A 17,500-nucleotide genomic window follows, 5' to 3' on the forward strand; every position below is an offset into this window, starting at 1 on the left:
GAGGGGGTGGTAGTTGTGACAGTTGTGGTAGGTGTGGTAGTTGTGGCAGGTGTGGTCGTTGTGGCAGGCGTGGTAGTTGTGGTAGGTGTGGTACGTGCGGTAGTTGTGGTAGGTGTAGGTGTGGTACGTGCGGTAGTTGTGGTAGGTGTAGTTGTGGTGGATGTGGTAGGTGTGGTAGTTGTGACAGATGTAGTAGTTGTGGTAGGTGTGGTAGTTGTGGTAGTCGTACGTTTATCTGAATGGTAGTTGTGGTAGGTGTGGTAGCTGAGGTAGGCAGGTGTGGAAGCTGTGGTCGCTGTGGTAGGTGTGGTAGCTGTGGTAGTTACGGTAGTTGTGGTAGTTACGGTAGTTGTAATTGTGGTCGTGGTACTTTTATCTGAATAGTAATTGTGGTAGGCAAATAAGTCGTGATGGTACAGACTGGTGATAGTGGTAAGTACGTGGATAGTAGATGGTAGGAAGGATGGTAGTGGTGGTAGGTGTGGTAGTTGTGGTAGGTGTGGTGGTAGGTGGTTGGTTTAATGGTAGTTGTTGTGGTTGAGGTTGAAGTGGTAGCTGGCTAATTTGTAGGGCAGTTGTGGTAGTTGTAGTTGTGGTTGTAGGTTGGAACGCTGTGGTAGTAGCTGTGGTGGTGGTAGGTGGTTGGTTTAATGGTAGTTGTTGTGGTTGAGGTGGTAGCTAGCTCATTTGCAGGACAGCTGTGGTAGCTGTGGTAGTGGTGGTTGTAATACGATGGTAGTTGTGGTTATAATTGTGGCTGTAGCTGCATTTGTGGTGGTAGTTATGGCGGCAGCTGTGGTAGTAATAAGGTGGTAGTTGTGGTAGTAAGGTGGTAGTTGTGGTAGTAAGGTGATAGTTGTGGTAGTAAGGTTGTAGTTGTGGTGGGAATACGGTGGTAGTTGTGGTTGTAAGGCTACCACTGATACCCGAGGTGGTAGTTTGTGCTGAGAGAGAGAGAGAGAGAGAAACAATGGCGGGTCGTGTTATTCTGCAATCTTTTATTTTAACAAAGGTGAGTGGCTGGGATATTGCTGTCTCTCTCCCTTGCTCTGTTGATCTCTATTGACACTCAGTTGATTATGCAACACCTGTCTTCTCTATCTATCGATCTATCTATCTATCTGTCTATTGCCAGACGCCTTAGTCCCATACGGGGTGGCCAAAAACAAACTGCCTCCACGTCGCCCTGTCCCCCACCATTTCACTGCCCTGTTCCCAACTCACACCCCCTCTCTCTCATATACCTCTCCACTCCATCCCTCCATCTCACCCTTCGCCTCCCCCTCCCTCTCTCCCCCTCCACCTCACTCATACACTCTCCTCGTCAGTCTCTCACTGTAGGAATGAAATGGGTCGAAATTCTCCCCCCCCCCACTCTCATATACCTCTCCACTCCATCCCTGTATCTCACCCTTCGCCTTCCCCTCCCTCTCTCCCCCTCCACCTCACTCAGACACTCTCCTCGTCAGTCTCTCACTGTAGGAATGATATGGGTCGAAATTCCTGCATCCTCACAATATATAAATCTGCACAAGTCAAAATTTTCCAACTTGCGTAATTTTGAATCGACCGACAAAGAGAAAACGGAGTATGGATCCGCCTGGTATCGTAGACTATATTATTTTTGGGAAGGTCACCGGGTTACCTCTAAAGTATTATTACATTATTAAAACAGCACCAGCCGACTTAAAATATCTATCTATCTATAGCCAGACGCCATAATCTATCTATCTATCTATAACAAGACACAATAATCCCACAAAGGGTGACCGTTTGACTGAGTTGTTTTACAACTAACCCTCCGCCAACCCACTCACTGACACATAGGAACACGTATGATTTGGTTATATGGTTACCACCCAGCGTTGTAAATGGTTTCCTGGCTTACAGGAAACCATTTGGCTTGTCACTCAATGTAAAGCCACATGGAAAGGAAAGAGTAATGAAGTGACAGTAAAGATGGAGGGAATGGGAATAAAGAAGGGCAGACAGAGTAGAGGTGGTAAAGGTGAAGGAAGAAGTGGGAAACACTACATCAAGTGAGTGGATGATGGTCGCCACTACCTCGTAAAATAAATAAAAAACAGAGCGCACGGATAAGGGTCACTAAAGTATTTGGACGGTATTCTAGAACAGTTAGGAAGCTTACTAACACCTCCTCCTTACCGACTTATTCCTGATTCTGCTCCGTTACTATATTCTTGTGTGGTAATTATGCAATCTATATCGATATTGAAAAGACAGAAGGAGCAAAGCTGGGGATATTACTGAGTAGTTTGGAAAATAAATCGTTAAGGAAGAGGTGTTAGGATAAGGAACAGGGTAGGGAAGGTATGGAAGGGGTGGGTATGGAACAGGGTAGGGATGGTATGGAAGGGTGGGTATGGAACAGGGTAGGGATGGTATGGAAGGGTGGGTATGGAACAGGGTAGGGAATTTATGGAAGGATGGGTAAGTAGGGTCGGGATGGTATGGAAGGGTGGATATGGAACAGGGTAGGGAAGGTATGGAAGGGGTGGGTATGGAAGGGGTAGGGAAGGTATGGAAGGGTGGGTATGGAACAGGGTAGGGAAGGTATGGAAGGGTGGGTAAGTAGGGTAGGAATGGTATGGAAGGGTGGGTATGGAACAGGGTAGGGATGGTATGGAAGGGTGGGTATGGAACAGGGTAGGGAAGGTATGGAAGGGTGGGTAAGTAGGGTCGGGATGGTATGGAAGGGTGGGTATGGAACAGGGTAGGGAAGGTATGGAAGGGTGGGTAAGTAGGGTCGGGAAGGTATGGAAGGGTGGGTATATAGGGTAGGGAAGGTATGGAAGGGTGGGTATGTAGGGTAGGGAAGGTATGGAAGGGTGGGTATGGAACAGGGTAGGGAAGGTATGGAAGGGTGGGTATATAGGGTAGGGAAGGTATGGAAGGGTGGGTATATAGGGTAGGGAAGGTATGGAAGGGTGGGTATATAGGGTAGGGAAGGTATGGAAGGGTGGGTATGGAACAGGGTAGGGAAGGTATGGAAGGGTGGGTATATAGGGTAGGGAAGGTATGGAAGGGTGGGTATGGAACAGGGTAGGGAAGGTATGGAAGGGTGTGTATGGAACAGGGTAGGGAAGGTATGGAAGGGTGGGTATGGAACAGGGTAGGGAAGGTATGGAAGGGTGGGTATGGAACAGGGTAGGGAAGGTATGGAAGGGTGTGTATGGAACAGGGTAGGGAAGGTATGGAAGGATGGGTATGGAACAGGGTAGGGAAGGTATGGAAGGGGTATGCAATGTATGGAAGGGTGGGTATGGAACAGGTTAGGGAAGGTATGGAAAGGGTAACTCTATATTGCAGTGTAAAGTCTAGACAAATTCCCTGAGAGAGAGAGAGAGAGAGAGAGAGAGAGAGAGAGAGAGAGAGAGAGAGAGAGAGAGAGAGAGAGAGAGAGAGAGATTGATATGGACAGTGGCTCCGTTTTAGGGTCCACTTCCCTCCCAACCCTCCAATCTCTTCCTTTTTAGAGAGGTGGGGAGGGGGAGAGGAGGGGAGGGGGAGAGGAGGGGAGGGAAGGGCGGGGAGAAGTGCGGAGGGGGGAGGGGAAAGGAGAGGGAGAGGTGGGGAGGGGGGAGGAAGGGGGATTTTCACTGAGACAGGGGAAACCATTTCTATCTCTTAGCAGTCCGCCCTGATCGCCTGGGAGCGGACCGGATAAAATGCTGTTACACTATTTTCATCCTCTATCTCTCTCTCTCTCTCTCTCTCAAACCATTACCTCCACTTTCCCACTACCAGAATGAGAGAAAACGACAACTCTGTATATATTCCTCGGAATCATTACACCACCAGCAGGATGACTTAGCAAGCTCCCACATCGCCATTCCCCATTTTCTGTTCGTTTTTTTTTGGCCTCACTTAAGAAAATTACCGTCCTCTCATGCCTAGTTGAATTCCGTATCAGTCGGATCCACGGTGGCTCAGTGGCATCGTGTATGCCTCCTGTTCTACAATGACCCGTGTCTGGGTTCAATAAGTACCAATGGCAAGGTTTTAAGTATGCACCGGGTATTGGTAGTGTGTAGTATGTAGTAGGTAGTGGTAGTAGGTAGTAAGTAGTAGGCAGTAGGTATTAAGTAGCATGTAGTAAGTAATAGGTGGTATGTAGCAGGTATTATGTAGTTAGCAGTAGGTAGTATGTAGTAAGTAGTAGGTAGTATGCAGTAAGTAGTAGGTAGTAAGTAGTAGGTAGTAGGTAGTAGATAGTAGGTAGTAAGTACTAGGTAATATGTAGTAAGTAATATGTAGTAACGGTAGGTAGTATGTAGTAGGTAGTAAAGTAAGAAGTAGTAAGTAGGCACCGGGTATTGGTAGTATATTTAAGTAGGCATCAGGTGTTGGCAGTATGTCCTTCCATATGGCAGTAAATGCCGACACCCTGATGCTTCATATATATGACACACAAGCACTGACTTACACAATTACCATGTTCTTCACTTGATGTAGTGCTGCCTACTTCTTCCTTAGCCTTTATCGTTCTTTTTCTGTGCCTGCCCTCCTCTCTTCCTATTTCTCACCATCATCCACTCACTTGATGTAGTGCTGCATACTTCTTCCTTAGCCTTTATCATTCTTTTTCTGTGCCTGTCCTCCTCTCTTCTTATTTCTCACCATCATCCACTCACTTGATGTAGCGCTGCCTACTTCTTCCTTAGCCTTTTATCATTCTTTTTCTGTGCCTGCCCTCCTCTCTTCCTATTTCTCCCATCTTTCCTGTCACTTTTTATTGCTTTTCTTTCCTTTACAGGTGGCTTTACATTCAGCGACAAGCCAAATGGTTTCCTGTAAGCCAAGAAACCATTTACAACGCTGGGTAGTAACCATATAACCAAACCATATGTGCTCCCTATGTGTCAACAAGTGGGTTGGTGGAGGGTTAGTGCCCCTCCCCGTAAAAAAAAAAATAACTCAAAGTCAAATGGCCACCCCTTACGGGATTGTGGCGTCTGGCAATAGATAGATTGATAGACAGACTTTAACACTGATAACAAACTCCACTGAAAATCATAATATCGAAATGCTTGCCTATTCAGCTGACCACTTTATAAACTAGAACAGCCTTTGCTTTTATTGGCTGAACCCTCCAAAGTTCATGACAACTCTACAAGAAAATCTGTGTTTTATACGTCATGAAAGAGGGTTTGAGAGAATGACGGAGAGAGCAAGGAGCGGCAGACGTCTCTCTCCTTGCACCACCATGGCCACACTGAGTAGTAGTAGTGATGAGTTTGCTGTTAATACCCAGCTGTCGTCTTTCTTAGCACCTAAAGTTACTAAACGTCTCCAATCTTTTAGTTTTGTCACTTTTTCCTAATACTGTATTCAAGTCAGTTTAAGATAATCAGTGGGTTAGCTCATGTAAAATAACTGGTCCCTCAGAAACTCAGTAATTCAGTAACAAAGGGGTTTCTAGGAAGGATAAGGCAAGAGAGATACTGGCATTCGTCCTACGTTCCTAATATTTAATTTAGTTTAAGATATTCAGTGGGATGACTCATGTAAAATAAATGGACCTCAGGAACTCAGTAACTCAGTGACAAAGGCGTTTCTAGGAAGGATAAGGCAAGAGAGATATTTGCATTCGTCATGCTGGTCCTATTCCCACCACGATTCCTAGGAAGCATACCTCTAATACCGGTATATCTAGCATTCTCCTATATGAGAGAGGGGTGTGTGAGCCGGGAGCAGGGCAATGAAATAGCGGGGGACAGAGCGACATGGAGGCGATTTGTTTGTGGCCACCCTTTACGGGATTAAGGCGTCTGGCAATAGATACATAGATAGATAGATAGACAGAGGGATACTTATATTTTAATGCTTTTACTGATATTCAAGGCTACCAAAGTATCCTAGCATTTTTACGAAGACTCCTATGAACTTAACATCATACTCTTCGGCAGTTTATCTTCAAATACTAATATATCTATCTATAGCCCGACGCCCTAATCCCGCAAAGAGTTGCCGCAGACAAAACGCCTCCAAGTCGCTCTGTCACCCACCATTTGACTGCCCTCCCCCCAACTCACTCCCCCCCTCCCTCATATACTAATGCTTTGAGTAAATCACTTTCATTCTTCAAGTGGATATGCTGGGTGAGAGAGAGAGAGAGAGAGAGAGAGAGAGAGAGAGAGAGAGAGAGAGAGATTAGAGCTAGATTTATTTTCTCTAATGTTTCGGGATACACAGAACATATTCTCTCTCTCTCTCTCTCTCTCTCTCTCTCTCTCTCAACAGATCATCTACAAACCTCCATTTCTTCAACAGGTCACCCTCAAACACTGATCTCTCTCTCGCCAGACGAGTAATCCCGTAAGGGGTGGCCACAAACAAATCTCCCCCATGTCGCCCTGTCCCCCGCCATTTCACTCTCTCTCAAACACTGATACTTTTACTAGATCAAGTGTTTGTCCTCACACTCAAGCGCTTTCACAGAATCTAGCACTTTCACTCAAGCACTTTACCTGTAACTTTGCACTTCCACTCAAGCTACTTAATCCAGACTCCTTAGTGTATTGACCTAACTCTTCAGCACTTACCCTCAGCACTCAAAACATTGGTCAATCTCTCTCTCTCTCTCTCTCTCTCTCTCTCTCTCTCTCTCACACACACACACACACACACACACACACACACACACACACACACACACACACACACACCACAACCAACAACCGCACTACAAATATCTCGGCGCAATCCCTCACTCTTCACCCTTGCCCTTAGGACACCCATTACCGTTCACCCTTCACCCTTAGGCCTTAGACACCCCAGTAGCACCCTTTACCATCTCTCCGCCTTGAATCCGCCCTTAGGAGACGCCGTTCGTGATGCAAACTAAGGACGAGAACGCGACGGGAAACGCACGCTTCGAAGGCTTCTGTGTCGATCTACTGAGTCATGTTTCGAAGATGGCGGGGTTCGAGTACCTGATTGAGTTCTCCGGCGACGGTGTCTATGGACTGATTGACACAGAGTCCGGGGAGTGGAATGGACTGGTTAGGGAGCTCAAAGACAAGGTAAGGATAGATTAGGGAGCAAAGGAATAGGGTGAGATTAGGGAGCAAAGGAATGAGGTAAGATTTGGGAGCGAAAGGATAAGGTAAGATTGTGGAACGAAGGAATAAGGCAAGGATAGTCAGGGAGGTGGAATGGACTGGGTAGGGAGTTGAAGGATATGGTAGGGATAGATTAGTGAGCTGAAGGATAAGGTAGGGATAGATTAGTGAGCTGAAGGATAAGGTAGGGATAGATTAGGGAGCTGAAGGATAAGGTAGGGATAGATTAGGGAGCTGAAGGATAAGGTAGGGATAGATTAGGGAGCTGAAGGGTATGGTAGGGATAGATTAGGGAGTTGAAGGATAAGGTAGGGATAGATTAGGGAGCTGAAGGGTATGGTAAGGATAGATTAGGGAGCTGAAGGATAAGGTAGGGATACATTAGGAAGTTGAAGGATAAGGTAGGGATAGATTAGGAAATTGAAGGATAAGGTAGGGATTGATTAGGGAGCTGAAGGATAAGGTAGGGATAGATTAGGGAGCTGAAGGGTAAGGTAGGGATAGATTAGGGAGCTGAAGGATAAGGTAGGGATAGATTAGGGAGCTGAAGGATAAGGTAGGGATGGATTAGGGAGCTGAAGGGTAAGGTAGGGATAGATTAGGGAGCAATAGGATAAGGTAGGGATAGATTAGGGAGATGGACCTCGAATATGAGAAGGGGACTTAAGAAGGTATATAGTTTTCATTGGTACTTTCTCAGCTTAATTTTCATCATCTTGCCTACGACTTTCTCTCTCCCTCTCTCTCTCTCTCTAAGGTTTATCAGGGAAGGAACCCCAAGTTTTAATTTATGAACTTCGCGACCATGAGCCCACAGGCGGAGGGCAGTACGCTGAGAGAGAGAGAGAGAGAGAGAGAGAGAGAGAGAGAGAGAGAGAGAGAGAGAGAGAGAGAGAGAGAGAAAGACCTTCCAGTAATATCCCATGAATTCAAGTTGCAAGATGAGTTCAAAGTTGCAAGGTGAGTTCAAAGTTGCAAGGCAACTTCAAAGCTGCAAGGCGAGTTCAAAGTTACAGGGTGAGTTCAAAGCTGCAAGGCAACTTCAAAGCTGCAAGGCGAGTTCAAAGTTACAGGGTGAGTTCAAGTTGCAAGGCGAGTTAAAGTTGCAAGGCGAGTTCAAAGTTGGAAGGTGAGTTCAAAGCTGCAAGGTGGTATCAAAGTTGCAAAGTGAGTTCAAAGTTGCAAGGTGAGTTCAAAGTTGCAAGGCGAGTTCTAGTTGCAAGGTGAGTTCTGGTTGCAAGGTGAGTTCTAGTTGCAAGGTGAGTTCAAAGTTGCAAGGTAAGTTCAAAGTTGTAAAGTGAGTTCAAAATTGTATGGTGAATTCAAAGTTGCAAGGTAAGTTCAAAGTTGCAAGGTGAGTTCAAAGCTGCAAGATGGAATCAAAGTTGCAAGATCAAAATTGCAAGGTGAGTTCAAAGTCGCAAGGTGAGTACAAAGTTGCAAGGTGAGTTCATGTTGCAAGGAGAGTTCAAAGTTGCAAGGTGAGTACAAAGTACCAAGGTGAGTACAAAGTTGCAAGGCGAGTTCAAGTTGCAAGTGAGTTCAAGTTGTAAGGTGAGGTCAAAATTGCAAGGTGAGTACAGAGTTGCAAGGTGAGTTCATGTTGCAAGGTGAGTTCAAATTGCAAGTGAATTTAAGCTGCAACAGAAATTCTACTACTACTACTACTGATAATAATAATAATAATAAATACTACTACTACTACTACTATAAATACTAAAACTAATAATAAAAATACTACTACTACTACTACTACTAATGAAAACAAAAATAATAATAATAATAATAATAATAATAATAATAATAATAAATCTTCACCCATATAATTCAACCATTTAGAGGGATAAAAACTAATTAAACTATCCCATTCACTACTACAAACGTGTTAAATTATTCCTTATGGCCAAACTACAAGCGATTTATTCTGCAGGGAGTTATTAAGTTGCTAAATGATTGCAAATAGTGAGAGAGAAAGAAACAAAGAATCATTATAAAAGTGAAATAGGATGAGAGAGAGAGAGAGAGAGAGAGAGAGAGAGAGAGAGAGAGAGAGAGAGAGAGAGAGAGAGAGAGAGAGAGAGAGAGAGAGAGAGAGAGAGAGAGAGAGAGAGAGAGAGAGAGAGAGAGAGAAATGGGAGCTGAAATGAAGTGGACGGGGGAAGAGGAAGGGGAAAGGGAGGTAATAGGAGGCAAAGGAAGGGAAAGGGGAGAGAAGAGGGAGAATAGGGTGATGGGAGGGGAGAGCAGGGGAGATAGCAGAGGGAGAATGAGGTGATGGGAGGGGAGAGGAGGGGAGACAGCAGAGGGAGAATGAGGTGATGGGAGGGGAGACAGCAGAGGGAGAATGAGGTGATGGGAGGGGAGAGGAGGGGAGATAGCAGAGGGAGAATGAGGTGATGGGAAGGGAGAGGAGGGGAGATACCAGAGGGGAGCGGTAGAGAAACAGAGAGAAGAGTTTGAAGGGGAGAATAAGACCAGAGTATTGACAAGGAGTTGGAAGGAGGTGGGGAGAGGGAGAGGCGGGGAGATGAGAAGGGGTGATGGGAGGAAAGGGAAGGGGAGGGGGGAAGAGAGAGAGAGAGAGAGAGAGAGAGAGAGAGAGAGAGAAAGAGAGAGAGAGAGAGAGAGGAGAGGGTGAGATGAAGAAGACAATGGGAGGAGAAGGAGGGGAGGAAGAAAGCACAGAGGTGGCTGGGAAGAAAGAAGGAAGGGGAAAGGAGGAGGAGGAAGAAGAGGGAGGAAGGGGAGAGAGGAGGAAAGAAGAGAGGGAGGAAGGGGAGAGAGGAGGAAAGAAGAGGGGGAGGGGGAGGAGAGGGAAGAAGGGGGAGGAGGAAGGAAATAATAGGAGCAAGGAGAGGGGAAGAAAATGGGAGGGGAGAGAGGGAGTAACTCATACATATGCAAGCGATTTAAGGCTTGGGTAGGCTCAGTACTTCCCAATTTGGGAGTGCGTTTCTGCCCGCTCATGGGCGGAATAACTCTAGAAATAGTGTACTGGCAAATATGGACTTACCGCCTCCTTTATTGCACTATTATTTAAGGTCGATTTTATTTCTATCTATTAAATCATGTCTATTTTTTATCTATTTCATGTCGACTTTATTTTCTATCTATTATTTCATGTCTTTTTATCTATTTCATGTCTATCTTTTATCTATTATTTCATGTCTATATTTTATCTATTATTTCATGTCTATTTTTTATCTATTATTTCATGTCTATTTTTTATCTATTATTTCATGTCTATTTTTTATCTATTATTTCATGTCTATTTTTTATCTATTATTTCATGTCGACTATTTTTTATCTATTATTTCATTCTCTCTCTCTCTCTCTCTCTCTCTAATTAGGTGCTTGAGTGTCTTTTCTTACTCAAATATATAATGTGTAATGATTTTTTTTTACATGCACTTATTTTGCAACTTGAATTCGCTTGCAACTTGAATTCGCATCTTGCATTATGAATTCACTTATATTGCAACTTGAATTCACTTGCAACTTGAATTTACTTGCAACTTGAATTTACTTGCAACTTGAATTTACTTGCAACTTGAATTCACTGGCAACTTGAATTCAGTCATCTTGCAACTTGAATTCACTTATCTTGCAACTTGAATTCACCTGCCTTACAATTTGAACTCACTTGCAACTTGAACTCACTTGCAACTTGAATTCACTTGCAACTTGAATTCACCTGCCTTACAACTCACTTGCAACTTGAACTCACTTGCAACTTGAATTCACTTGCAACTTGAATTAACTTGTAACTTGAATTCACCTGCCTTACAATCTGAACTCACTTGCAACTTGAACTCATTTATTTTGCAACTTGAATTCACTTTTTCCACCTCATTACCACTTCACTACGATGACCTGCTTTTCAATTCTTACGAATATAAAAAAAAATACGATAGACAGACAGATATAAAGATACGATAGATAGGCATAGATAGATATAAAGATACGATAGATAGACATGTAGATAGATAGATACGATAGATAGACATATAGATAGATAAATTCAGCTATCACAGAACAAGGGTGTACTGAGTGAAGATAGATAAAATATAGATGAGATACGATAGATAGAATATAGATAGATATAATATAGGGATACGATAGAATAGATAGATAAATTCAGCTATCACCAGCAATCGATAGATATAATGAAGATAAAGATAAGATACGATAAATATAGATATAATAGATACGACAGATAGAATATAGACATATAATATAGACAAAGATACGATAGACAAACCAACAGATAGATAAATTCAGCTATCTATCACCAGCAATCATCCTTACAAAGATAGATATAATGATGATAGAGATACGATAGATATAATAGATACGATAGATAAAGATAGACATAATATATACAAAGACGCGATTGATAGACATACAGATAGATAAATTCAGCTATCTATCCACCCACAACTAACCCCCACAAACCTCCTACCCACAGAAAGCCGATCTTGCTGTGGGTTCAATGACGATCAACTACGCGAGAGAGAGCGTCATTGATTTTACGAAGCCTTTTATGAACCTCGGCATCTCCATCCTATTTAAGGTGAGTGGGAGATGAGAGGGATTTATGTGAGAGGATTAGGGTGAGAGGGGGATGATCTGAGAGGGATTTAAAGGAAGTGGAAGGATTAGGGTGAGAGGGCGATGATCTGAGAGGGATTTAATGTATGTGAGAGGATTAGGGAGAGTGGGAGAATATTTGAGAGGGATCAGGGTGAGAGGGAGATGATTTGAGAGGGATTTAATGTATGTGAGAGGATTAGGGTGAGAGGGGGATGATCTGAGAGGGATTTAGAAGCAGTGGGATGATCAGGGTGAGAGGGAGAATATTTGAGAGGGATTAGGATGAGATGGAGATGATCTGAGAGGGATTTAATGTATGTGAGAGGATTAGGGTGAATGGGAGATGATCTGAGAGGGATTTAATGTATGTGAGAGGATTAGGGTGAATGGGAGATGATCTGAGAGGGATTTAATGTATGTGAGAGGATTAGGGTGAGAGTGAGATGACTTGAGAGGGATTTAATGTATGTGAGAGGATTAGAGAAAGCTCACTCTATCTTTAAAAACTTGGGGAACTCCTCTGACTCTTCTTCTTCTTCTTCTTCTTCTTCGAGAGAGAGAGAGAGAGAGAGAGAGAGAGAGAGAGAGAGAGAGAGAGAGAGAGAGAATAATTATACTGAGTCAAGGGGAAGGTAAGTTAAAATGTATATATATACGGTATGGCATGTTTGTTAGAGGCGAAAAATAGGGACCTGCATGGTAAATTGATGGTTGCGTGTCGTCGCGTGTGTCAATGAGTGATTTGTTCGTAGGTAGGCATGGTTATTTATGTTCTGTTAATGTTATAAACCTGTATTACTTTCCCACACCCCTCAATCCCATTTAATACTATCTATCTATCTATCTAACTATAGCCAGACGCTTTAATCCGATTAGGGGTGGCCACAAACAAATCGCCTCCATGTCGCCCTGTCCCCCGCCATTTCGCTGCCCTCTCCCCAGCTCATTCACCTCCCTCTCTTACATTTAAATCACCCACAAGAAAAACTGTTTATATACACTGACTCTTACGCTACTATTTATAATTATTTTCTCGTCGGTAAGAAAGCTCCCTAACACCTCTTCCCAAGCGATTTGTTTTTGGATACGGCTGTTTCTCTCTCTCTCTCTCTCTCTCTCCCCCCGCCCATCAATCAATCTCCCTCTCCTTCATGCTCGTCTGCCTCCCTGTCTGCTCCCCTGCTCCAACCCTGCCTCGCCCTCTGCCTGCCTGTCTGTCTTCTGCCTCTCTACCTACCTACTTACCAACCTACCTTCCTCCCTTCCTTCACTACCTCCCTTCCTCCCTCCCTTCATTACCTACCTTCCTCCCTTCCTTCATAACCTCCCTTCCTCCCTTTCTTCCTTAAAATCTCTCTCTCTGCCTGTCCCCCCGGCTACACTGCCTCTCTTCCTACCTTCTATCTTCCTTAAGATCTCTCTCTCTCTATCTGCCTGTCCCCCTGCCTCATTTCCTACCTTCTATCTTCCTTAAAATCTCTCTCTCTCTCTCTCTCTGCCTGCCCATGCCTCTCTTCCTGTCTTCCTTAAAATCTCTCTCTCTCTCTCTCTCTCTCTCTCTCTCTCTCTCTGCCTTTCTACTTCTCTGCCTTTCCCCCCCTGCCTCTCTTCCTACCTTCTATCTTCCGTAACATGTCTGTCTGTCTGTCTGTCTGTCTGTCTCTCTCTCTCTCTCTCTCTCTCTCTCTCTCTCCTGCCAGCCCCTGCCTCTCTTCCTTAAACTCTCTCTCTCTCTCTCTCTCTCTCTCTCTCTCTCTCTGTCTTCCTTCCTCCCTGCCTTCCCCCCCTGCCTCACCCTGCCTCAACCACGTGCCTGATCGCTGCCTACCACCTCAAAGGAAGCCAAGAAAAGATTGACAGTGGGTGAAGGCAGGATGTGCACTCAATATAGGACCTAAACAAATGATATGTGCACATTATGATTATACGAAATTGGTGGTGGTGGCGGTGGTGGTGGTGGTGGTGGTGGTGGTGGCGGTGGATATGATGATGATGATGATGGTGGTGGTGGTGGTGGTGGTGGATATGATGATGATGATGATGATGATGATGATGATGATGATGATGATGGTGGTGGTGGTGGTGGATATGATGATGATGATGATGATGATGGTGGTGGTGGAGGTGGAGGTGGTGGTGGTAGTGGAGATGGTGGTGGTGGTGGTGGTGGTGGTGGTGATACTGCTACTACTACTACTACTAAACCTCCTCCTCCTCCTCCTCCGCCTGCTTCTTCTCCTCCTCCTCCACTTACTCCTGCTCATCATCATCATCAAACACTTATGCCCTACCAGACTACAGAAATAATTATACCGTGATAATAATCATCATCATCATCATCATCATTATCATCCGGACCTCCTTTCCCACCCTAGGGCAGAGTGAGGAGTAGCAATGTCCAGACAGCCCAAATCTGACCAGTCCAATAGGCCACACTTCCATTCACTAATCATTCAAGCCCACGGAATCCTGGCTCTATCGGATACGCCAAAAACATTCACCACGTTCTGTAGCTTCACATAGCGTATCCGACAGAGTCAATCCGGACGCTGCCACGTTAAAAAGGGGTGCCAAGTAATAATAATAATAATAAAAATAATAATAATCATAATAATAATAATAATAATAAATAATAATAATAACGATAATAATAATAATAATAATAATAATAATAATAATAATAATAATAATAATAATAATAATAATAATAATAATAATAATAATAATACAGCACTCTCTCATTAAGTCCTAAACAATCTTATAAAATAATATGAAAACCTAATTGTAAAATAATAAAAATGAAAGAAAATACATGGCAGAGAGAGAGAGAGAGAGAGAGAGAGAGAGAGAGAGAGAGAGAGAGAGAGAGAGAGAGAGATTGATAAAAACATTGCTAATTTTCCTCGCTTCGATCAATGACACCAGGCATCTGAACCCACAGATAATAATAATAATAATAATAATATTAATAATAATAATAATAATAATAATAATAATAATAATAACGACAACTGTAATAATAATAAAAAGAGTAATAATAACAATAACTATCTATCTATACCCCGACGCCCTAATCCCGCAAAGGGTGGCCGCAGACAAAGCGCCTCCAAGTCGCTGTCACCCACCATTTGACTACCGTCCCCCCCAACTCACCCCCCCTCCCTCATATACCTCTCAACTCCATCCCTCCACCTCATCCTCGGTCTACAATAACAATAATAATAATAATAATAATAATAATGAGAAATAATAATAATAATAATAATAATAATAATAATAATGATAATAATAAAATAACAATAATAAGGGAAAGACTGCAGTATGACAACATTAAGAATGATCATTATGAAGGAGTAAATAAGCATGATATGGTAAAGCTAGCATGAACAGACCTACCATAACCTAGCATGACCGGATTAAGCATGATTATATTTGATGGAGAAATTAGCATGATGTGGTGAATTTAGCATGATGTGGTTAATTAGCATAATGTGGTGAATTTAGCATGATGTGGTTAATTAGCATGATGTGAATTTAGCATGATGTGGTGAATTTAGCATGATGTGGTGAATTTAGCATGATGTGGTTAATTTAGCATGATGTGGGTAATTTAGCATGATGTGGGTAATTTAGCATGATGTGGTTTATCAGCATGATGTGGTTAATTTAGCATGATGTGGTTAATTTAGCATGAACACTGACCTAGCATGACCTTAGCTAGTGTGCATGGTGGGGTCAATTTAGCATGGATGACCTAGCATGACCTAAGCTGGTGAGCATGGTAGGGTCAATTTAGCATGAATGGCCTAAGATGACCTAAGCTTGTGTGCATGGTGGGGTCAATTTAGCATGAATGACCTAAGATGAGCTATGGTTAATTTAGAATGACCTAATATTAACTACATATGGTTAATTAGCATGATGTGGTTAATTTAGTATGAAGACTGACCTAGCATGACCTAAGCTCGTGAGCATGGTCGGGTCAGTTTAGCATGAATGACCTAAGATTAACTGGCTATGGTAAAATCAGCAAGAATGACCTAAGCCGACCTAACCTAACCTAACCTTGACCCAGATCCCTTCGAGCCAGCCCACCCGCCTGTTCTCCTTCATGAACCCTTTGGCGGTGGAGATCTGGCTCTACGTCTTGGCCGCCTACGTACTGGTGTCCTTTACGATGTTCGTGATGGCTCGCTTCTCCCCTTACGAGTGGAACAACCCCCACCCCTGCAACGCTGAGAGTGACGTCGTGGAGAATCAGTTTAGCGTCAGTAATTCCTTCTGGTTTATCACGGGGACCTTACTACGCCAAGGGTCAGGCCTTAACCCGAAGGTGAGGTGGACATAAAGGTGATCATTTGAGACAGATTGCAGTGCTTGAAGAAGGGAAAGACAACGATGAAGAGATACAGTGCCCCATGGTCTATCTATCTATCTAAGGGGTATACAGTAATAGATAAAACACCCCAATAATACAGCATAGATAAAACACCCAATAATACATTAAAAAGATAACACATCCCATGGTTTCTTATCTAGAGGGTAAAATAATACAGTATTGAATAGATAAGGCACCCCAATAATACAGCAATAACAGACGAAACACCTCATAATCTATCTATCTATCTATCTATCTATAGCCAGAAACCATTAATCTACCTCAGAAACCATTAATCTACCTCAGGAACCATTAATCTACCTCAGAAACCATTAATCTACCTCAGAAACCATTAATCTACCTCAGAAACCATTAATCTACCTCAGAAACCATTAATCTACCTCAGGGCGCTTTAAAATCAGTCCAAAATACCTTCCCTCAAGAGCACTGCAATTTGTCTTGAATGAAATCTCTTTTTTTCAGATCACGAGAGCAGACCCGGTGGCAGTCAATCCTAATCCACTATGCTAGCTGTAAATCCCTGTAAATCCCTGGGACGTATTCCAGCTTGGATAGGAGGATTCGTAGCGTCTCTTCTCTTGCGGTTTATCCCGCACAATACACATCCAAATCCGTCTGAACGCCACTCATGCCATGTTGATAGAAAGGCCATAACAGTATAAACAAAAGAAATATGGATGTTAAGGTGTTAAAAGCCGCATAAATCGCTAAGGGAAAGGCGCTACGGACCCTCCAATACCCCAGAGAGTATGTCCCTGAACCCACCTTCCTCGCCCCCTCCCAACAGAGCCCCACAGAGCGCCGTAGAACCCCGTACTCTAACCCACCCTGCTTCTAGGTACCAACACGCGCTCCAACCCAGCTGTTTAGTTTCATGAACCCACTGGCTTTGGAGATCTGGCTTTACATCATGGCGGCCTACATCATCGTCTCCACCACCATTTACATCGTTGCACGTTTCTCGCCGTACGAATGGCACGTACCCGGGCCGTGCAATAGTAATCCGGAGGTGATGGAGAACGACTTTACCCTGAGCAACTCCTTCTGGTTCACCATCGGCACCTTAATGCAGCAGGGATCTGACCTGAACCCCAAGGTACTGTGGAGACCTGACAGCCACACCACTACCACCACCAACCATATCTACCTACCACACCACTACCACACCTACCACACTACCCTCATGCAGCAGGGATCTGACCTGAACCCCAAGGTACTGTGGAGACCTGACAGCCACACCACTACCACCACCAACCACACCACTACCACAAGCCTTATCTACCTACCACACCATTACCACCAGCCATATCTACCTACCACACCACTACCACACACTGTCACATTACCATCATGCAGCAGGAATCTGACCTGAACCCCAAGGTACTGTGGAGACCTGACAGCCACACCACTACCACCACCAACC

At 43.8% G+C, this 17,500-nt stretch overlaps 1 protein-coding gene across 1 annotated transcript in view; it reads left to right on the forward strand.

Moving 5' to 3' along the window:
* The window catches only part of LOC145418634 (glutamate receptor ionotropic, kainate 2-like), a 148,991-nt gene that overhangs the window by 82,688 nt on the left and 48,803 nt on the right, over positions 1-17,500 (forward strand). Inside the window, exons 11-14 of the mRNA XM_080286997.1 lie at positions 6,843-7,046; positions 11,554-11,658; positions 15,754-15,924; positions 17,087-17,173. Of these exons, the coding sequence (XP_080143123.1) occupies positions 6,843-7,046; positions 11,554-11,658; positions 15,754-15,924; positions 17,087-17,173 (567 nt within the window). The remainder of the gene's footprint in view (positions 1-6,842; positions 7,047-11,553; positions 11,659-15,753; positions 15,925-17,086; positions 17,174-17,500) is intronic.

This window comes from Coenobita brevimanus, chromosome 115 (genome assembly GCF_032717465.1).
Source record: "Coenobita brevimanus isolate Jiangsu-jjx chromosome 115, ASM3271746v2, whole genome shotgun sequence".
Taxonomy (NCBI): Eukaryota; Metazoa; Arthropoda; class Malacostraca; order Decapoda; family Coenobitidae; genus Coenobita; species Coenobita brevimanus.